This window comes from Neodiprion lecontei, chromosome 2 (assembly GCF_021901455.1).
Source record: "Neodiprion lecontei isolate iyNeoLeco1 chromosome 2, iyNeoLeco1.1, whole genome shotgun sequence".
NCBI lineage: Eukaryota > Metazoa > Arthropoda > Insecta > Hymenoptera > Diprionidae > Neodiprion > Neodiprion lecontei.
The window spans coordinates 34,473,440-34,497,618 of NC_060261.1; the positions used below are offsets into that span (position 1 = coordinate 34,473,440).

The 24,179-nt window shown below is 35.8% G+C and overlaps 2 protein-coding genes across 6 annotated transcripts in view; one reads left to right on the forward strand and one right to left on the reverse strand.

The window, feature by feature from the left end:
- Positions 1-496: 496 nt before the first annotated feature.
- On the forward strand, positions 497-2,455 carry LOC107223294 (translationally-controlled tumor protein homolog). Its single transcript, XM_015662935.2, has 5 exons — positions 497-652; positions 976-1,046; positions 1,137-1,324; positions 1,435-1,706; positions 1,984-2,455. The coding sequence occupies exons 1-4, from the start codon at positions 625-627 to the stop codon at positions 1,664-1,666; spliced, it is 519 nt and encodes a 172-aa protein (XP_015518421.1). The 5' UTR covers positions 497-624; the 3' UTR covers positions 1,667-1,706; positions 1,984-2,455.
- The window catches only part of LOC107223290 (retinoic acid receptor RXR), a 54,591-nt gene continuing 31,967 nt past the window's right edge, over positions 1,556-24,179 (reverse strand). For 4 of the 5 annotated variants that reach the window (XM_015662932.2, XM_046732545.1, XM_015662930.2 and 1 more), the window contains 4 exons: positions 15,385-15,514; positions 14,908-15,078; positions 10,322-10,628; positions 1,556-10,109 (listed from right to left, as the gene is read on the reverse strand). In XM_015662932.2, the coding sequence (XP_015518418.1) occupies positions 9,510-10,109; positions 10,322-10,628; positions 14,908-15,078; positions 15,385-15,514 (1,208 nt within the window). In that variant the 3' untranslated portion in view covers positions 1,556-9,509. The remainder of the gene's footprint in view (positions 10,110-10,321; positions 10,629-14,907; positions 15,079-15,384; positions 15,515-24,179) is intronic. The other variant, XM_015662931.2, reaches the window with a different exon arrangement.

Sequence of the window (24,179 nt, forward strand, 5' to 3'; positions counted from 1 at the left end):
CGAGTCTTTCACTCGCACTCTCTGGATACGTTCCACACTTCCACACGAGATAGGTGGGTCAGAGTAGGCTTTCACCAAACGCGTGTGCGTTCCACCTATAACTATTGCCTACACGCTCGCGGTCTTTTTATGTTAGTGGAACGAGAATTTTAGCGGTCGCGTTCGAGGGCCTTGCAAGCATAAAGTGGAACGTACTCCCTGTGAGATAGCAAAGGACACGGCTATACTGCGTACAGCGCATGCGCGAGCATGTAGCTATTTCGTTCTGCGGACTTGGCCTTTTTCATGCGGTAAAATGAGCCAAACTTTGCCTGCGAAGTTCGGTCTCCTAGTATTTATTTCGTGGTTTTTGGTTACGGAAAGCGCCAGTGGGCTAGCAGACTTTATACATTTTCAGTCAACGCTATCGACGCTACAGGCCTAAAATTCACCATCCATAGGATTCTGAGATGCCAGTAGACGTCGCTGTGTGCAAATGCGAATAAACCGGATGTTGCGCATTGTCTTGCGCATTATCCGCCCTGTCGTCGATCCATTTTAGCACCGTCCTTTCCGGTTCGCTCTATCGAGTGACTGCGTCTTATTTAGTTTTAGCTGTATACAAATCTTTCTCCATCTTCCACAATGAGGATCTACAAAGATATTTTCACCGGTAATTATATTTCGCTAAACTTATCCTGTTTTTTACAATACGAATTTTCTAAATTTGTAATTCTATACCGGAATTATGAAACGTTTATTATCAACTAAATTTCAAAGTGACATTTCGATAAGCCTCCTTTGTCACATACCAATCTCGGTTAGCTCTAGTAATTCAACCATACGTTCTTATGCTAAAATCATACAAATCACTCAATTATTTCATATTAGTTTGTTTTAAGATTATGGAGAAGATATTTTACACATCTAGATTTCACTTTCTTCCAAGGTAACCTATGAATACATATGTTTCATCGTTTATTTTACGCATTCCAGGTGATGAGATGTTCTCAGATACCTATAAAATAAAACTGGTCGATGACGTCCTCTACGAAGTGTATGGTAGAGTAAGTATATTACCTTCCCAATTACGTCGATTCTTTGACATGTTATTGACGTCCTTACACGTCGCATCTAACATTCACGCCACATTTCAGCTCGTCACACGCAAGGCTGGATCAATCGAAATAGCAGGATTCAACCCGTCAGCTGAAGAAGCTGACGAAGGTACGGATGAAGCTGTTGAATCAGGAGTTGATGTAGTACTGAATCATCGTCTTCAAGAAACTTTTGCCTTCCATGACAAAAAATCCTACACTCTGTACCTCAAGGATTACATGAAGAAGTAAGTGTTGACATATTTTTTTACAGTCAATGCTTTAAACCATGTTTATTCATTCTTTACTTGTCACGTCAATTTAATTGACTAAATTTTTGCACTTCTCTTAATTTCAGACTAGTTGCCAAACTGGAAGAGAAGGCACCAGATCAGGTTGAAATTTTTAAGACCAACATGAACAAAGTGATGAAAGATATTCTCTCAAGATTCAAGGAGCTACAATTTTTCACTGGCGAATCAATGGATATTGATGGAATTGTTGGTCTAATGGAATACCGTGATATCGACGGTGACTCAGTGCCGGTACTGATGTTCTTTAAGCACGGCCTAGATGAAGAGAAATTCTAAATAATTCTTAGATATGAAACAAATTGTGGAAAAAAATTTTGTAAGTTTATACAATATTTCATAAAAATTTGATCAGTTATATACAACAGCTGGTCTTATACATGGAAATTCTCGGTCAACATATGTTATCTGTTAACCGATGCACAAACATGTTATATAAAATTGGTGACTGAATTCCCGTTACAATATTTTTAATTATTGTAGCGTCTACGTAAATCAAACAGAATTTGTCAACGATGTGGTTGCACTCTCGTTTCTGAACTGGTTCAAGTTTTTTTAGTTTAATTCTACATATCTTCTATTTTTATGTGTTACAGATAAGCTGAAGCTAAGACTGCCCACATGGCGACGCCGCTGTGAAATTAAGTTACAAATAACCCTTCCAATTTCTTGTATCAATTGCAGTTTTATTTATCAAAAAGAAACCTAAACAATATTGAACACTATTTGATTGTCTTTCTAAACTGTACATACTCAGATTACTCAGATAAATATTTATCACTTGTCGCATTCAGCTCTTACTTTAAAGACATGACCTCCAACTTGTAAGACTAAACATGATTGTTAGTCTATTTATTTTTTGATTACCACTTCTCTTAACAGATTTAATTTATACACTTGTATTTATTACGGAATGGAAGATGGGGAAAGAAGACGGTAGCACAACACTTCGATCAATAATGCATTGTGAATTATTTACAGCTGTTACATCAATATTAATTATTTTTGTTTCTGAAATAAATTCGATACACCTATGCCTGACGAAATAAACTATTGACGTTTTCATAATCTGGTATTTTGTTCCTTTAAATACCTCAACATCAATTTCAACTTTTATGTATATATTTTTTTCCATTAGCAAAAATTAAAATTAGAAGATGTTTTGATTTCATGGATTATAAATTACACCATAAGCGGTAATGATTGAAACAAGCCAGCAATATTTTGCTCGAAGTGACAATACTTTTCCATCGTCATGGTATGACGTAAAAAAAAAAATAATAAAAATTAGAGGTAGATGAGGTATGTATTTAATTTTTCAGATATACACATAGATATTGATTTAATAAAACTGAAAGTTTCGTAAAAATATTATATTTAGACAAAATTGGAATAGACAGTCGTACTATATCTTCGCGTTACCGTCACAAATTCGACTGAGAATTGTTACAAATCACCATCATCATATTTTTTATAAAGTACACATGAAAATATTAATTTAGTTTACTATATAATAATATGTACAATTATTCTGTGTTAACTGGTCTTCTCCATATCATTCTCTAGTCTTTCATCAATAATATATTACTCTTCCTCTTTACAAAACAGTGATTACTCTGATAATGATTAAATGACATTCTAAAACCTGACACATGTGCTTCTTTGCTATTACTGAAAATATTTTGACGTTTACAAAAGCGTTTATATCTAGGTATATGTTTATACATATATATATATATATATGTATATATATATATATTACTATACATCATATAAATATATTATGTATAGTATAACACACATAATGTCACATCTATGTGTCTATTATAATCATATGTATACGTAAGTGAATTTACCTATCCTAAAACAATTTTTTTTTCCAATTATGCATAGAATATCGCATAAAGTTATAACTAGTTTTTATATACTACAGATGAGAATTCTTACACGTCTAATAGAAAATAAAAATAAAATCGCTAGGTGAGAAAGAGGATCAAGTCTAGACAGCTGATTTTGATCTGTCGCAAAAGAAATCAGTAAATATTAATCCGTGTTGAAATTGAATTTCCAGGTAATCAATTTCTTTAGATGATTATCACTTCATCGTTTTTACAGAATTAAAACTTTAAAAAATAGCATCGTATCAAAGAGATAAAATATTCAGCTATTTGTAAGGTAAATTCTAGTGGAATCGACCGCTGTAACTTTGGGGATCATATAAGTTGCGTAGTGCAATTGGCTCCAGTGAAAAACTGGAATGTTCATTCTGTAGAGCCAACCAACCTGTTTCATTCTACAAAACTTATTGTTAATGAAGAAGATGTCTAAGAGAAGATTGGCCGCACACGGTTGTAATCAATAAATTTAATTTTCAATTATTAAGCTACATGCACGTTCTTGAGCCAAGAAGAACGTTTTTTGGGTGTCGATGCCAAGTGAATCAAAGAATTATGGATTGACGCTTCGTTCTTAATCGGGGAGGGGGAGAGGCACCCCTCAAAACTAAAACATTTTATTTATAAGAACAATGTTGTAAGAGAACTATGTCATGGTATTATACGAGTGTAGTAATGAATTATAAAACTGACAAAGAAAAAAGAAAAAGAGAGGAAATGTAGCAATCACGTAATTTATACTCAAATACATAGAAAACGGCATCAGTGCCGAAAAATTATAGATACATCCGTGGACCGCTGACTCGAGCGTGGAAAGGTACAATACACAAACACAGAAACGTGATTCGGAGATATCGCAAGTCAAGGTGAAAGCCGAGTCATTATCTGTGGAAATAACAGGTTGTAAATTCATCATGTTAGAATCTATCATGATCAGAGGTTGATTAAGGAAAAAATCCCCTTTCCTCGATAGCGCCAAATGTCAATTCATAATTCTTTCATTCATTTGACCATAGACACCAAAAAAGCGTCCTTCATACTTTTCACGCGGTCGAGAAAAATCCCTGTCAAAGTTCTTGAGCTAACATTACAAAACGTGTAAGTTCAATTTATACAACTGTGTATGCATAATGTGTTACAGACGATCCTAATAATATATTAGACTATTTTAAAGATATAGTGCATGGTATATATTATATACATACATCAGTAACAGTAATGTGTAAGTATTGTTTTATACGACATTTAGATTGAGGAAAGTTAGTACTCTGGCACTTATATAATTTACTAGCTTAGCTCTCATGAAGGTACAGTAAGTTAGTAGGAGAATCACTACTTTTTAATAAGCGGTCATGATAAATCTTGCTCAAACTGCAAGAGGAATTTTCATTGATAAAAGTTTTTGTACTGGTCTAGTTTCGTCTCTGAAAGTAATTGTCTTGCAATTTTTCTGCCATAATTAAGATCCTAATGACTTATAATAATTTAACACTGTTCGATCAATAAGTGTACGACAAGAATTAACTGACCATTGGAACAATAATGTTGAAACAGAATCTAGACCTTGCTCATCTGAGCCTGCTTCATCCATGTTCGCAATTGTTGAAGCTCGTCTTCTCTGCGATAGATAAAAATATCTACTTTTTGTTAACTCCTAGTAAATACATCCATTGTGGTTAATCTTTGCTTTTGTGATCTGCTCTCCCTGAAAACGTAATTGTATTTGTATTTCTATCCTTTTTTAACGTAGTTGAGTTAACAGGGTTCGTACGCTTTTTGGAACTCGAAATTCCCTAACTTTTCCAGGTGTTCCAGCCTGAAAATATGATTTTTTTCAGTAACCTTCCAAGAAATATGCCGCTGATTAATGACAATATTTTTGCATATTAATACTAATACCTTCAATATTATCTTATAATTAATTCACTGTCCGACTACTAATTTACAAACAACAGCCAGCGATTTTCAGTAAGAAAAAAACGAAAGGAGGTTAGATATCAAGTAATTTACGTATAAGAACGAGTTTATTTCTTCAAGAAACTTAAAATTCCAGTCTTATTTTCGAAATTCCCTGGCTTTTCCCTGACTTTTCCCTGCTGCAAGAAACTCCCTGAGTTATCTCGGTTTCCCAGGTTTTCCCTGTGCGTACGAACCCTGGTTAATGACACATGAGCTCATAACAGCTCAAGAATGATTGCTCATGAAGAAAAATGTAATTAATATTTCTGATCACTCACGCATGTATTGTTATTTCTCTAGTCGGTGTTGTTCGAGTTTTTTGATTACCCAAGCTAAGGTGAGCCGGCAATACCTCGGATTAGCAAGGTTCTACTTGTAATACATTTTTTAAAATAGAACAAACCTTTGACTTTTCATCTTTTCAACGAAAACATTATCTTTCGAAGCGTAAATTTTCTGGTGAAATATTGCAATACTCCTACTTGTGTTTTATTTTTAAGACATAATGCGCGCTAAGCTGAGAAAACGTTAAATACAATTTGAGCATCGTATTATTCCATTTATCTAAATTATATTATGAAACGACATATGGCAAAAAGCGTATACTAGTAATAGACCAAAGTCGACGGTGTTGAACAATAACTGATCGTTCATAGTCTAAAGTCTAATAATATTTCATTTTACGTTGACATTTGTAACCAAAAATTATGTATAATATTATCATCAGCTTTTGTATCATTTATATCAGGGATTGATTAGTTATTTTTTAAATGTAATGTTATATTTCCTTATTACAATTATAACATCGTATATATCGCGCAATGTAATGCACAATTGAATATTACTTGTAATATTAAATATTTGTAGCTTAATAAAATCTAATCTACTGACCGGCTACTGAGGTTTTCGTATTGTATGTGTTCATTAAAAGATGAGTTACAATTTAGAAATATAGATATTTTTGTTTTATAGTAACATTTATATATTTATTATTTATTTATATTGAAAATCTATGCACAGGTAACAACACTCGCACCCCACAATTCTGTTAAACGTTCGAAACAATTTCTTACCAACGGTTACATTTCTATCGAATTGTGAAACAAACGTACTATTTACGGAATAATAATAACTTATTTATACAGATTATAAATAATTTTCTTCATATATTTACGCATATGTAATTAGGGGAATTGTTCACATTTTTACACGATAGCATAGTATACAAATCCTAACGTTATGAAAAGTCATCACACTAACTTCCTGCAAAATTGACAAAATACATCAAGAATATCTAGGCATTCCATACTTTTTTATGCTTTTTAGTTCCGGTGTTATTTGGCCTATAATTCATTAAAGTCAACAAACAAGTTCGCTAATAAGTAATACATTTTATCATAACATTTTATCCACTTTTCAAATTCGTTTCTGAACCCCCATATTAAATTTCGTACTTTCCGATAAGCTGAATAAAATGTATTATAAACTTGCAGTTGCTTGGAATAATTTCAACTCCAATGCAGTAAAAAAAAAAAACCTAAAATTAAAATTAGGAAATAAAAGTTTCCAATTTGATAATAATCATCATGCGAGGACAACAGTAAATACTCTCTTCAATTTCTCTACTCCTTCCTCTTCAAGCCCATAACAATAACCAACAGCTCTAACAATCGTAGGCAATCACACGCAAATAGAAATATTTTTAATAATACAATAATAGTAATTTCTATAATTTAAGAATCTATTCATATCGTAATAGGTATGATCATCCACCTATGATTGATAAAATAATTAATACTAGAAGATGCGAAATTATCGACCATACGATAGCAAAGAATCCTTTTAAAGACACATGAGGAATTAATTCGCTGCTATGTGAACATGTTGATTATTTGGCTTCGCAGTAAGATGACGCAACATTTTTGATCATAGTTGTGTTCAATTTTTCGCATTTATTTTCCTACAAAGAATAATATTTAAATAGTTGAGGGTCTTGAATCCGGCAAGAATATTGATGCCTCCATTATTTGAAAAATATAACAAAAATGTAAATTGCCCGATTTTCACCTCATTTACTTTGATTATCAGCATTCTCTTCTATCGATTAATTTAACACGAATAATCGTAATCGAAATTTATCTATGCTTGATTCTGATTTCAAATGATCTACAACAGCAAAATATCAATTCAATGCATTATCTTTAGATCAGATTCAAAGCACAACTTGTCAATCAGTAAACTGAATCGATGATTCACCGAGTACCTAACAAATTCAATTTTATCCACGGTATCATTAATGAAACTATATACATATGTATATAAGTATAATATATTTAGCTTTAACGTTGTAGAGTTTCCATATTATGCGTGGTAGTTGTAAAAATTTAGATCACACGTAATAAGTCGTTGTGAAGAAAATATCTCCGCAACGACCCGTCTTTTTGATAACTAGTCAGACATTCCTATAGAGTCGGAAATAACATTTTTACGTTATTTAAATATTTTTAATAACTGACAGACTGTAACTCCGTCATCAGTTTTGAAAAAACCCTAATGGATAAAAAATACAACAATTGCGATTGTGAATTTTTTACCGTCAACTGAACTGATGTTCGAATTTATTATTTTGAAGATTTCATTCAATTTTCCGAGAATTATGCTACAGATCTTCTTTCTTTATCTATTTATCTATATTGTGTATACAGTATAATCGAACCTTAAAATATCTTATATTATAACACAATACAATGTAATGTGACATACATGCATATGATGCATAAAACATAATCGAAAAAAGAACAATTCCATATGTATAACAGTTAAATGAATGAATTATCAAATTCTTTTAGCTTGTTCTAATATACAAATAATAATAATAATAATAAGAAGAAGAATAATAAATTACTGTGATCAAATATCTGCATATTTTGTTGAACCCAAGATTTTTGGGGTTAATATTATTGTTGGATTGTATTTTTATTTACCAAAACAATGATTACGTATAAAAATCATTATTGACGCTACCTTTCGATCGTAGACGAACAAAAGCAGAAATAATATAGTAATTAAAGATTAATTAAAAATTGTGAAAATAACAACTATCTTAGGAACATTATTTCATAACATATGTCTACAGGCATGCCTATAATGTAGGAGCCTACGTTCATTCAACCGTAGTTCAACAAAAATACAATCCATTATGTTGACATATTATTAGTAAAAATAACAAAATTTCATCTTTTCTGTTGTTACAATTAAGTTTTGCCGGGCGTCCTGACTAACGAATGTGTAAATTGTAAGCCGTAGTTGAAGAATTTCAATAAATAATTGCCAGAGACACTTACTCTTGAGATATGTTTCAGAATAAATATATCAATGACGACATAGTATCGTGATATTTTCGCAATTATGACCACCTCACATGTAAGTCTTTGAATTCATTTTTTCCGAAAATTTTAGTTGACCGATATCCTTTTCTACGTAACTAAGTCTCATTGCAGTCAGATAGCTGATATTCAGAAAATCTTACACTGTGTTCAAATATTTCAGTGTTCCGTCTGACCTGTGCACATATCGTACCATTGACATTTCGACAGACAATGGAAACGATGCCAGTTTACGGGAAAAAATTATTAATTAATAATCTGCGTACCTTTCTAAATAAAGCGTTCATTGAAGATCGAGTTGAAGTTATATCTCAATACAGCCCATTAGAAATACATCAATTGCAATAGCTAAGAATTTTTGACATTGAATACTTAACTGCTAAATTTCAGAATAGAATAGCACCGTATTTGTATCACGTTTATCTCAATTTTGTCATCACCGAATTTTCTACCTACGCTATGTCTCAACTACCCAATTATTTATATCATACACATTTATCGAGTACACAGATATATGATTATAATTATTATTAGTATTATTATTATTATTACACGCAATTATAAATTAGAAAAAAATTATGCGCCAATTTACAAAGAACAACGCGTGCCTTGACTTTTTTTCACCTACGGTTTACAACTTACACTTTATTATTTTACCCTGACGCATTTGACGCATAAGCCCCCGAATTTGAAAGTATTAACGATAAAACTGGATATGGGAATGAAAATAATTATAAATAAAAAATCAAAATAAAAAAGAAGAAAACAAAAACAAACATAATAGGTGGTAATGCGAATACTTCGCTTCTGAAATGGGATTGAAAAAGAATACGTCAGAAGTCACATGTCGGCGTGCCCCAAAATGCGACACACCTCCTGCTCCTAAGGATCTGATGGAGACTCTAACATTTCCATGAGAAAAGTATCAATCGGCACGTCTCCTATTAATCTAAAAAAAAACAGATGCTCCAGGCATTTTAAGCTGATAGAACGTAGCGAAGGTAGTCTTAAAAGGAGCTTTGCGAACCGACCAGGTTCGTCAGGCCTAGATGTGCGGGTGTATTCCTCCAACGATGCATAAACCTTTTCCCTGAGTAGCTCGACCTCTTGCCTGGATTTCAAACCACGAGCATCCGGATTGTAAAGAATGATCGATCGCAAACAGCCAAGCTCTGTTTTGTCCACTTTCATTTCCCGCATTTTAGCAACTAGCTCTGTAAGCACTCGTTCAAATATTGTACCAACTCCTGCTTGACGGGCGGAATCACCGTGAACAGTTAATCCTGTTGCAAGAACAATCCCATCCTTGACTTCGATTGACCGGTGAGAAAATGCTGCTATCAGTAGCTCGTTCCATCCAGCTCTGAGAAGAAGTACTTGATCCTCAAGCGGTAGCGAGGTAAACTGAGGAATATGCTTAGCCCACTCAACTAACTGAAACAACTGTTTGTTCGTCGCGTTGCAAATATTAGTTACGGCGTTCTGAAAATGTGAAGACAATGTTTTTATTCGTTTTTACAACTTTCAATGATCTCTTCTTTTATGAAAGACATTTCAAATGTTCTTTATTCATACAATTATACTCGTGCAACATTCACTTTCCTGGCTATTCCCTTTGATCAGTCTAAGATCAAAGATTTAAAATTTACTTCACGAAGGAAAGGCAATTTCTTCTCAACGGTTTAAACACGTACCTCGTAATTTCCTTGGTGCTCGGTTTTACATTCCACTCTTTTCTCCGCCTCCAGTATGCGCTCTATCGGCATATCAGAGTGCAAACTGCTAGTGCTTTCAACTTCGCTTTGATCTCTTTCCTTGGTACGTTGTCTCTCCTCCTGTACCGCCTCACGTTTCATGCCCATTACCAAACATTTTTGATACCGACAATACTGGCAGCGATTCCTCTGCCTTTTGTCTATTATGCACGTCCTCTCTTCCCGGCATGCGTACGACAAGTCTTTGCGTACGGTACGTTTGAAGAAACCCTTGCATCCCTCGCAGCTGCAATTAAAATCAACGGAAAACGTTCGTTAGTTATAACCGAATCTTGGCATATCGGTGTTAAATTATTCTTGCTTCGGAGCTGATTCGCAACTCCTTTCCGTGACTAAAACGCGAGAAGGTGTTAATCAGAGTTATTGTGAGACTTGCAGCGATCTTTGGATTAAAATACCATTACATTTCTCTCACTAACGAAAACATGTTCGCCGAAGTTTACACTCACGGTATTTCTCGCAACCAGAGTGGACTTAACGAGTATAAAAATACAAAACCGACTGAAATAAATCGTTTGCGGAATAATATTTTTTTGGTTTGCAGTAGGCAGGCATGCAGAGTTTTGGAGTCAGTCCAAATATAAAAACAGTGGCGTTTGCGGAGACATGAGTCACCCAGCGGAGAGAAGCATGCGTACCCTGCAGAATCTCCCTAACTCACTCACTCTTCTTTAGTACACTCTACACGCTTATCCCGTGAAATTATTTCCCAACGTGTAAAACAACATGTTTTATTTGACTGTCGGATTAAAGAGCATTCTGAATAACGATCTAGGGGAAAAGATTTACGGTGTTAGATTTTCTCCCAGAACGAACGAGCATTAGTTGCTAGTTTAACTAGACTCTGAAGACAAATTCTCACGGCGTTGATATAATTTAACAAAAATTCATTAGAATCTATTTGAATATACATATAAATACACACATTCATTGAGTATTAGTTTCTTTTTTTTTTCTTTCGCAAAACTGGAAAATTAACAACTAACGTCTGAGCTGATAATTGCTCTAAGAAGTATGCATACGAATGACTAGATATGAAATATTATTCAGCTCAGCAGCTGTAACGACATGACTTAAAACGACAGCGGCATTGAAAGAGTTAATAATGCATCCTACGCGCGAAATGAACATCCTACACACATTTACTTCATCCACACTTGCTCGAGATCTTGTACAAGTGCAGTGCATAAATATATAGAAATGTTTAGCACGCGTGCAAGACAGCCCGTCGTTGCCACGCGTCTGTTATTCTCTACAGTTTCTGTTTCTCATAAACATTAAGATCAAAGCAACTACGGTGGTCCAGAATTGAATTAAACAGTCCTTACGCTTGATCATTGGAAAATGATGGAAGGTCTATAGTTCCTCGCGTGTAACGATATCTGCAACAGGCTGCTGATTATTATTAATTATTCGTCATGAACGGAGAGTTTTTTTTTTAGTCTTTCTTTTTTATATATAAATAAAACTCACATACAGCAATTACAAGCAAACGGAGAATACGATGTTAATAAGTGAAGCAAAAGTAAGTTAACAGTTTATACCATACAATCATTCTTACAAATATATAACCGATTAATAACTAAACGATAACGGTATATTATAATTATACTGCCGTCTCTTTGACCGTTTGCACACTGTTTTAACAGCCAACGCATTTTCGAGACAAGCGGAACATAAAATTGAAAGGCACGGCCGAAGGGCCTAAAGTAAGTAAGGATCACTAGTAATGGCAGGGTAAAAATGATTAGAGAATTCATAAAATGCATGACATACTATGCAGTAATTGTCTGTAACAGCCTGGCAAAAAGTTCAAACTATAACTGGGAAGAAGTACGGCCGTAAACTTGAGCAATTACCAAGGAAAATTCAAGGCAACACGTAAGAGAGCAATATGCAGTCAAGTTATATGCCCAAGACGACATAAAAGTCAGCAGCTCGAAGCGAACCTGATGTCAATTTTATTCATAGATTCAGGGTAACGATTAAAGGCGGGGACGGAGTATTGTCATTGTTAATTATGCAACCTATTGCGAAGTGGCGAATGAAAATTAATCCCACGCCCGCCAATTAATTAACTGGTTTCCGTAATTCACTATATACATGTATATATGTGTATATTATACACAAGGGAGCGGAGTTTTTCTACTAATTTTCATCGTTACTTAATTAGTTATCGTTCGACGACGAAGATCATGCTGCCTGAAGACCCTTCGCAGAAGGAAGTATGGCTGGGTGGTCAGCAGTGCGTGTGTTACACCTATACACACAATGAGCAAGTCCAAGGTTGCATAGTTGCTTGCACGCGCGTTAAATGCAAGTGTGCGGAATGTATTGCATCTTTGTGTTGCGTGTGTTAATGTCCATACTTCTGATGCAACGCCAATTCCCTTTCCATTTTAACATTCGAACGAACAACATAGATATAAGGTTCACCCGCAGGAATAATAAGTTAGAAGCTTGATTAAACTGGTTAATTTTAACGATGCTGCAGTTAATAACGTTAATCTGTTGAAAGAAAAATAACTATTTTGCACCTTTGTAGAATGTACCTGAAGACGTTGAATTTACAAAATCTGATTTTGTTGATGCTGTATCAATAGTTTACTAAATTTCAAGTCCAAAGATGCACCATTCCAATAACGTTACAAACTTCAGTCTGATTAAGTTGAACGGAGAGCTCAAGTGTAAACTCTAGCATTGTGAATTTTTAACGCTTGTACAGATTGAATAATCGGCTTTAGTGAATTTTTACAATATAAAAAATCGATCCTCAGTCTTATCGAAGGCCTTAAGGGTTCGCCGTTACCTGTTGATTGACACGCATATAGCTATAAGACAAGTTTAAAGAAGATTGGAAGAAACGAGAAACGAGAAACGAGAAACAAGAAACAAACGTCGTTGCCTCAGGGCGAGTTAATTGCATGTAATGATAATGTTTTATTTATAACTTTTTCCACCACTTTTCCACACCAGATATTCGATTACACCCTGTTGCTATGCAGTCGCAAACAGAAATGTTCTTATCACTAGGTAATCTTTATTTTCAGTAACAATAATATATGGAGAGAGAAGGAAGAACTCACATTCATGGTACTTTTATAATGAAATCCAATCAATATTTCTTTCATTATTATTATTATTATTTTTATCATCAAGCAGGCAACAACCGGAACGTATCAAAGCAAAAATATGGACTGTACTCAACTTTATAGAACTATCTGAATATAAATTTGTTGTTTCTTACAGTAAATTTTTCACCCATAACTCACACATATAGAATCACTCTAAACGCATTAACGAGATTGGTACAAATGTTGAAAGATAATACACTACGTGCAAAGAAATTCTTACGAAATATCATCAATACGAGCACTAGCTTAATGAGCATCGGAAAATACCGCGGTATGATAATTTCAGAGTTTTTCCGATAAATAAAAATAGTGAAAAATGCAACAACCAATCAATATTAAGATGTCATAAACACACTTGAAGGAAATTTATCGTCCGGTATAAGATGCATACAGTAGATACGCTGTTCAGCAAACACTCGTACTTTGTTAAGAACTGGTTTAACCTGATGGAAAAAAAACAACAACTTGTAAATCTTGCCTGAGTAGATCTCTTGTGCGCATACGCTGAAATTTTTCTTCGCCGCACTCGCCGGGATACATGTGCAGTTTTTCATCGTAACTCACCGACAATGAGTCACCCTTTTCTCTTATCGATCAACGGAGAGGATGAAACAAAAAAAAAAAAAACACCCGACCAAAAGATTGTTGGGTTAAAAACTCGCGATCGAAGTATAATCGACATATTTCACACGATTATTATCTTGCCACCAGATAATAAACTGCACCATAATAAATAACGACAGCATTTCAAATCGTTAGCAATTAAAGACGCGTTCAACGTAGCGTCGTCTTATCTGTGACTCGATGATTTTTTGACGTCCCAGCCGTCTGTTCGATCGTGTTTTTACTCAGGGCCAGCGATCTTGTTTCATTACGTTGCTGGTAAAGGTTCAACATCCTGTTGTTACGTAAACATTACAATTACGACCTCGACCTCTCTCTCCCTCACCCTCTCTTCCACTCTGTTCCTTGATCAGTCAAGCTCGTCAACAGGTCGACGGCAATCTTTGTCCATTTTTCATTTCTATTATTATCGATGCCCCAAGGTTGTGATTGACGTTAAATCTGTAGACGGATTTATTGACCTCTGATTGAAGAGTAAAACCATCTGCTACTTTACGATTAACGCAAGACCAACAAAAACGAAAACAAAGAAGAGAGAAAAAAAAAAAACCCCCGACGTACACGAAAAGAATCTTTTGTACCTGGTTTATTCTTCCTTCGACAAACCTGGATCTCATCCCACTCTGCATCCCATAACACTGGAAGTCTTTTGATTGGTTGGCAGCACAATGTTCGATCTCGCCTGTGTGAACATGGCCTTGCTGCCAAGGCGAAGGAGCCTGTGGTTATAGAGCGTGTGAAACTCACCTGTAAACTCCGTAGTGTTTTCCACTTGCGCGATCCCCGCATATAGAACAGAGGTGTTTGCTTCCTGAGAGAGGATGATTGGGCGGATACGGTGATCCGGCACCTCCTGACTTGCTCTGACCTCCGGGAGACGTGCTGAGCAAACTGCTGTGCCCTCCGATGCTGAATGACCTGAAGAAGAAGTGCGAAACGTGTGTCGCGTTAAATGTTCGACGATCATCTCTCGATTGCATTGAGACTGCACATTATCTGGTGCTTGGATTGTTTCGCAATTGCCATTGTCAGTCGGGAATCAAACTTTGGATATCAGACCGTATAGTTTTATTACTCAAGTGTTTTGTCTCTTTCTCTTTATTTCTGTCTTTAAAAACAAACGTCGATTAGGTATTACATTTTTCAAAGCTCGGTAAATATATCCGTAAAGAAGGATCGAGAACTGAAGATGAGAGGTATCGAGATATAGAAAATTCCACCTACCCTGGACTGCTGGGTCCTGAGGGACTAAAGCTGCCAGGATTCAAGAGGCTGGAAGCGTCTGGCTTCATTTCCAGAGGACTCTGCGGCCCTGCGGAGGACATTGACAGGTTGCTGTTATCCAAACTCAGCCCTAAAATCATAAATAGATACGATTTGCTTATTACAGTTTCGAAAGTTGATTAGAGGGTGATCGACTAAATATTCATGTATCATGTATTATGTGTAAAATAATAAATCCCTCGACTTATTTCAAACTTTATTATCAATTGTCAGAGTGAATCACATGCGGCAAGAGCTAATTGAACGACATACTAATTAGCTTTCGTTACCAACCAGCAGGCAACGAAGTTTAATTGGTTGAATCTATATCGTGTCGCAAGGCATAAGTGGTACCACCCTTCCTCCCTCCCAAAGCTTACGTGAGAAAATATTTGATCTGCGTGGTAAAGGAGTTGTCACGCATGCTGTCTATGTCAAGACCTTCGCATTTCCCTATATATTATACCTGTTGAATAGCTTTTATGCACTGTACGCAGCTTACACTATAATCTCAAACTCTTGCGCTAAACACACTTGGGGATCTAAAGAGATCGGCGGACGGCTCAAAGTACGTACAACAACTCATTACATGTTTAATCGTACAGATATAACGTTAAACTTATGCAACGTTTTATTACACGATATCTCTATATAATATTATAAATATAGAATCTAAGATCTGCAAAGAGCACATTAATTAATGACGCATTCCCGCGAACCTGCAGCAATAGTCGCACGGTGTGTAACCAACCAAGCGGCGGAAATAATTGCTGCAGGAAGTCACCGTTGCCAAGACCTTGTAATCATTAAAAATTCAATCCGCATGGATATCTCGATGCTCAGCGCGGTAGATAAAATCTCAACACTTTTCGCCGTCACATATAATTTAACGTATCGCACGCCTCGTATACATATAATATCAAAGCTTAATTGTTTAGGCATAAAACTTTCGGCAGTTTTTTCGGTGTATTCATTTACATTATTTATGTAAAATATCTCTTGGTCTTTATCTACCTCTTTTATTCAGGTGGAATATCTCGTGACTAATTATAACTGAAATTGACCAAACTTTTCCAAATGAACGGGAAATATTGTTGTTAGAAAAACGGTTAAAAATAGCATAAAGATCGTATCAATGTCAAGGTAAAATATGTAATGACCTCCGTGGAACCTGTTACAGACTTTTATATAATTATAAATTAAAGTTGAGGATAATACAGTGAAAAACGAGACGTAAAGAAAAAAACGGCCATTATTATAATTCGATACATCTTTTATTGAGCATCGTTATATATTTTCAAGACCAGACGGCGTCTCATTATCACGAGATGCTTGAATATACCCTCACGCTTCCAGACAAGAGTAATGTACCAAAATTTATACGACGAAAGTAAGAATAAAGGAAAAAGGGATTAGTCTGTTCTATACAGTAATTTGACGATTTTCTCAACTACAATGCAGAAACCGCGGTGTGCGTGAGAGTTTGGAGGACAAATTGGTTGCGAAAATGACACAGGATGATAAAACGTGTAGGCGCACCGTGGAGCTAATTCAATATCATTGTGCACGTTCGTAAATCCTAATCCAGCGTCCGTCTGATGCGCACTCTGAATTCGCTGGTTATCCCCTTGACGGCTGCCGAATACATAGGTATATATAGAATAAAAGAGAGAGAGAAAGAGAGAGAGAGAGAGAGAGAGAGAAATTATGTTGACTCGTAAATAAAAAATCTCAAAACCTGAGCTACCGAGGACAAAGTACGGGAGTAAATTTTGATTATTTCGACTAATTACACTGTAAATATATGTAAATTGTGTAATATATTGTCGAAAATCTTACTCAACCACCTGCAATTTGTCAAAATCTTTCAGCGAAAATGAAGACGCGAAAAAAATAGAAAAGGTGAAAAAAAAAGATGGACAGATTGAAGAGGTTGTCTGACCAAGAAGAATATTTACTTTTAATAATTTAGATAATAGAAGGGATACTTTTCAATAATTTTATTACGAGATAATCGTACGCTGAATATTTATCGGGTAATAATATTCATAACCTACAAAGAAAACTTCGAGAAGTACAAAGGTAAAAAAAATACTGCAACCATATACAAAAGCTTATTGTTAGGCATTGATGTTTCGTTTCAATCTCGAAATCGTTAAAAAAAAAGGTAGGATAAGATACGTTCGATTTCCACTCTACGATGTGTATTTTTATCCGTAAGGCTATAATTTTCCCAAAAGTCAGCGGGGCAAAGATTTTCCTCTTCCCCTCTGTAACAAATCGATATGTATTGCCATTCATCGATGAATAATAATAAAAATCATCGGTGCAACGTTGCGAAACTAAATATTATTCAACCATTGCGAACTCGACGAAAAAGGGAAAAAATACAAGAAATATTTCAGTGACATTGCAGAAAATAACCTTCCGAATAAAACGAGCCACCATCGTGCATCGTGAAATCGAACGAAACTACTACATTTCTCAACATCATCATCGATATTTATACCTATACGTAATATAAGCTTCGATTTTGAACAATTCCAGTATTGTCTATTTCCCTGCCTACATTTTACGTTCAAAGAGACCTTCTTGGAGATTGTCAACTGACGAATATAACGAAAGAATTTAATAAACGGCTAGTCAAGTTACGACCGTCTCGTGAGGATATTAATAAAAAAGTATGTACACTTAGGGACAATAAATCTGATACGGCTAATTTTTTACACTAGACAGTTACGTTGGCAACACGGAGAAATCTACAGCGCCACAGTCGGCCGAGCGCGAAACTAACTCAATCTCAATAAACGTAACATAACCGATGACCGTCGAATCTAACTTTAGAATACCGCGGGGATAATGACTTGTTAGATTGACACGTATTTTAAGGTTAGATTCGACGGTCATGGGTTATGTTACATTTATTGAGATTAAGTTAGTTTCGCGCTCGGCCGACTGTGGCGCTGTAGGTTTCTCTGTGTTGCCAACGTAACTGTCTAGTGTAAACAATTAGCCGTATCATATTCATTGTCCCCAAGTGTACGTACGATCGTTGCTTTTTCGTAAGCAACGCAGAAAGAAAGACTCTCTCGCCGTTTCACTGCTGGGAGAGGGGCGGGAAAAGGGAAGGAGAAGGTGAGTGGGGGGGGGGGGGGGGGGGATTGGGAGGCGGGGGCGTCTCCGAGGCTTGCCGAGCGTCTGTTTGCATCGCCCACGGGCGACCTCGACATCCCTGACCCGGACAACGCGCTTTAAGAAACAGATACGACGCGATGACGCCGCGACGCTCCTCCAACCGAATTCACTCGAGGGATTGACCGGGTCCTTTGTATCGCCTTTGCGTTTGCGTCTAGCGTCTAGCGTCTAGCGTTTACGATTATCGTTTCGCGTAGCTCGCAGGTATCGCCCGCAAATACGTACGCACGTATTTACGTAATTTGAGATATAGCCTCGACGTTTTTCATCTGTTTAAACATCTCTGACTCGGGGGTACTGCACTACTGCATTAATTAACATACCTCTGCCAGCTGTCCTAACTATAACCCAGTTATAACAATAACATCAACAACGATAATAGTAATAATAATAACTACACCTTCGCCCTTCACTTCAAATAAGCAGCTTGATAGTTTTATACCAAGTATTCGAAGCAAACTCATTCGTTACAACGAAGTGACAAACTCGAATTATTACGTATTCGTACTCCTAGGCAGATTTGTTTTGTTTTGTACTTTTCACCCTAGACACCGTCTAAAGAATATTGATAGATTGTGCTTCCACGTATTTCGGAACGTCGAGATGATATTTATAGTCGTGAAATCGCGGGGAAAAAAAGAGGAGAATAAAAAAAAATAATTGCCACTTTCACTGAAATATGTAATCTACGCTATATAGTTTGTACGATGTAGCGATTTATACAGTTGACCAGATGGAAAAAAAACCACGTGAATCGCAAAAATTCTTCAACTGCAAAAGTTTCATAAAAATTGCCTCTTTACTCCAACTCGTGTTCAATCGAGTTCAGAAAGCAGTGAAGCATTGATATTTCTGTTCCAATTTATTATTGTCATTGTAAATATAATTTGTATATGTACGTAACACATACATTGTACATAGAACTCGACATTTCAATTTTTGCAAAAGATAGCTTTTTAATGAAAAACAAATTTAAAAAAAATAACTTTCAACATTCTCTGTTTAAATATTACATCATCTGCCGCGAATGAAATTTTGTAAAACGTTCATACGATACAATAAGCTCGTACCAAAATCACAGTTGCACAGAAACGCTGTTTATGAAAGTATTATAAGAATTGTTTAAAATGGGGGGGGGGGGCATTATAATCAAACTTGTAGGAAAGAGCATAGATTTCATACATTACTTATCGATCTCTTCGCTTATACCTGTGTAAAGAGCCCGATTATGAGGACGAAGACATCCCCCCCTCCTTCCGAAATGGCATCAGGCTGTGCAACTTGAGCTGACAAGGCCAAGCCGTTCGGGTGCGTCTCTCTCTCTCTCTCTCTCATTCGCTCTCTCTCTCTCCTTCTTTCTTTCTCCTTCTCGTTGGCGGGCACCTTGACCAGACAAGCGAGCAAACAGAGCCTCCCGCCCTCTTTTTTTTCGTAGCCCCCGCCGCCTTTTCCGCTCACAATCAGCCGCCCCGGAATAACGCGTGGGAGCTAGTGACCTACACCAATGATCGTAGTCTGCAACCGGCGTGGAGTTCTGCACTCTTCTCCACTTCTCCCCCCTTTCGTTGTTCTCCATCTCTCTCACTTTTCCCTCTCTCGTTCTGTCCCCTTGAGCGCGTCTCGCCGCATTTCGTCTCAACTCGCCTCGTCTCTTTTCACGGTATTATGTGTTGGTGAGTAAAAGGAGCAGCGTGTGTGTAGCACACAGAGCACACAACGGACTACGGGGTATTTAATTAAAGGGATACGGGGACAATGAGGAGACGATTACAAAGAGATAAAATATAAAATACAAGTAAATGCATGTTATTACGTTGCGGAAAGGTCTTCTTTCCGATGCTCTCGAGCTTTTTTCATTCCTTTCACTCTCGTTTGCTTGCGTATCTTACAAGCATTGTTGGTATTTGGTCAATTTTGCCTCTATTATTTCAGCATTCCCCGAGGATAATTGAACGTAAATTGAAGCCTAAGGGTACAGGATTCGTCGGAGAGAAAATTATAAAATAAATACACTGCGTTGATGAAGTTTGCAGACATTATAGATAAATATATATGATGAGAAAGATTTTCGTTGAACGGCTTGTTAGTCGTAATAAGGAAGAAAAAAAAAAAAAACGAAGACATCGAAAATTTCTACTGTACTTTAGCGTGTCATTTTCCGTTTTTAATTTTTCATTTTTTTTTCTAACGATATAAATTCACGTTACATACAAGGTTTGTTTCGTTAAAATTTGCACGCGAAACTTTCAGCGAAAAGATTCCAATGGTACGAAGCAGAATAATTTGAGGAAAAAAAAACCGCAATCAAAAACGACGACGATTCCGTTTAAACTTATCCTCGTGTTTCAACTGATCAATTTCCCCTCGCTAAAGACGGTGAGGACAAAAACGAGAAACGTTAAGAAAAAAACAAAATATACTCGGAATATTAACTGCAGAGTCGTAAAATGTTCAACGAGAATTAAGAAGAGACCTAAATTCTTCTCCGTGTATCTGATCACAAGTAGGCGACGATTTCGACTGATGTTCGAAGAAATGACTGTTAAAACCTCGCGAGTTTCTATCGCAGTATAACAATTGAACCTTACGTATACTTCGTCGCAATTTTATATGAACAATAGCAACATAATAAAGTAATAAGTAAAAAGATGAAAAAGAAAAGCGAGAGAAGAAATATTATAAAAAATAAATTTTTATAAAAAATATTGTAAAAAGGCTTATCAAGAGTGAAGCAGAAAAAAAAAGAAAAAAAAGATTTGTAGAAAATACGAAAAATATTGAAATGCGAAGACGACGAAGAGAAGGAAAAGAGGCGGACAAGAAAATTACTGGTTTCTTCCCTAAACGACAGCGACGCCAGAAAACGGGTCTAACGACCGTAATAACCTCTGACAAAGACAGGTTGAATAGCATAGTCGATGTGAGATATCGCGATCCGAGATTCATCGACTTGCTTTTTCATTATTTAATTTCGTCTTTTTTACACGAGCGATATTTTTCGACCGCAAAATATGTGAAAATGATATACTCATCCGGTTCTTTTTGTCTATTTGATTTTTTCTTCCTCTCGCTATATCTGTCGTCTTTTATTCCTTTTTGTCAAACAGGAATGCCGATAACCTTTGGCTGACATTCTTTATACCCATCGCTCTTACATGCATTAATATTTGTGTGTGTGTACCAAAAAATTCAAACGTATACGTACAGGGTGACGACTCTGACATTGATATTTGTAAATGTGAAATTTTGTAAACTCACCGATTTATTCGATAATCTTCTTGAATTCATTATACGTAGGTACACAAGTGAACCGAATAATTTTTCTCCTATTACAAATTATCATTGCCACGGAATGATGTTGCAAAGAATTTTACAACGGTAAAAAATTATACGATACGTGTATACGCTTTGCGGATGGATATTTTTTGTCGGTATACCTACTTGCGCAAACGAAAATTTCAACAGTTTTTGTTCTCATATATGGTATTATTTTGATGTTGTTTTTTTTTTTCTAACCCTGCAACCTTCGCAAGAGATCCGATAAAATCTCGAGAATGTAACACGAACGTCCGTCCGATATCTCCGCATGGCAAACTTGCCTACCTTTACATCGACATTTATTTTTACGCAAGGTGTATGATAGGAATCGCGGTTATAATTATAAATTTAAAATCAACAACGAAATTCTCTCCGGCACCTATAAACATTAATTATTTAAGAAGCGAGACGACATGAAAAAATTCGTCTTTATCGTCGTTTTTTCAATATATATACACAAGGATAAAGATAAAAAATTGTTGCAATTCAAGGATTCTGCCTACGAATATTTTGGTATTTTCTACATCACACGTATGCATACGTGCACCGACATGCATCTACGTACGTAAGTAAATCCCAGTGTAGCGTGCTTAAAGGTATATAATATAATGACACAATTCAAAAGTTTTTTAAAAAAAGATTTTTTATGAGAACGAGTTAAAACAAAATTCTATGTACATATGTATAACACAAGACGATGATAATCTTTGTATAAAAATGCAGCAGCAGGGTTAAATGTCAACAGATTTTTTCGATGCCTACGTTTAAAGGTCTTTCGTACACGGCTGGTGTGAGCTTTGTTTTATTTTCAGCTTCTCTCGCCGAGTGATCGTATCGCGATAATTCTACTTTATTGACGGATCCCATTTTAATATTTCACGAGAAGAACTCATCAACTTTCTATCATTCGTATAATAAATTCTCTAAATGTATTTAACATTTAGCTTACAATTAATCAGATTCTTCTTCTCATTTTAATTCCTGTTTCAGTTCAATTCCATCATAATTTACCAATCGTCGAATTACATTACACGTATTAGTACATACATGCCGTGCTTATGTTTTCTTATTTTTCTCTAGACGTCATAAATATAGGTGTACATGCAATTTTGTCTGCCTTTTTGCCCCCCCTTCCACGCAGTCGACGCGCGGCGACTAAACTTTTGTTGCGTAAAACTTTCGACATTTTAATGACAGAAACTAGTTTCGAATATGGAATTCGGGTTATCTGTAATTGAGTGCCTACGCGCCCGTTCGAATCACCGTAGCGGAGTCCCTCTCGATTTACTATTCAATTAAATTCTACAGTACGCTATATCCAGCGATACGTAAAAGACTGGCCAGTTTTTTTTTTTTTTTTTTTTTTTTTTTTTTTTTTTTTTTTTTTTTTTTTTTTTTTAACGCCCAATTAATGTTTAACTCTTGAGGAACTTGTGAACTTCGAGGAAAACAAAGATTGTATTAAAAAGGAGAGAATTTTCTTTTGTTTTATTCTAATTAAATCGTCTCGATCTTTTGCAAATATCTTACTTTATTTTATATTACAAACTGTCAGATTCCTCGGCTACGGCAGCTTTGTCAAAGCGTACAGTTTGTGCATCTGATCCTCTCACGTTTCATCGGCATTGACCCGAAATGGTAACGTATAGATACACACACATACACACACACATATATATATATATATATATACATATACGTATAGTTGTGGTATTTAAATATACTGTAAAAATGCATCGCGAGGGAGAAGAAGAAGAAGAAGAAGAAGAAGAAGAAGAAGAAGAAGAAGAAGAAGAAGAAGACCGCGAGTAAAGACGGGAGAGATGTTGATATACAAGAGGGAAACTGGTTTTTTGCAGTCTTAGTAAATGTTATGCCAAAAGTTGTCAGACAGTGACGTCAGCCCCCCCCCCCCCCCCCCTTATAAATCCAGTTAAGGGTCTCATTTTTCTACTTTTTCAACTTTCCTCCACTAACAGTAGACCGAGACTGCAGTGGTTCGATAAAAAGTTGCTGACAATTTTCACGCATTCGTTCCATGATTTCCCAAATTTAACGTCAATTTTTTTTATCCTCAAAGAAGCCCCGAGTTTTTGAAAATTCGTCGAAAAGGTCTGTTGTACGTAGATGTGCTTAATTCTTTCGGCAAATTTCACGAAATATGGAAGAATGAACGATTATACAAAGCAAGTAGTCGGTGTGCGGTAAAATTTCAAGTTTTTCTGCGCCAGCTATTCTGCTGC

Bases quoted from the DNA above. Each gene is read 5' to 3' on its own strand.
- LOC107223294 (XM_015662935.2), top strand. From the start codon at position 625: ATGAGGATCTACAAAGATATTTTCACCG. The intron at 1,047-1,136 runs GTAAGTATATTA...GCCACATTTCAG, and splicing joins TCTACGAAGTGTATGGTAGA to CTCGTCACACGCAAGGCTGG. The intron at 1,325-1,434 runs GTAAGTGTTGAC...TCTTAATTTCAG, and splicing joins CTCAAGGATTACATGAAGAA to ACTAGTTGCCAAACTGGAAG.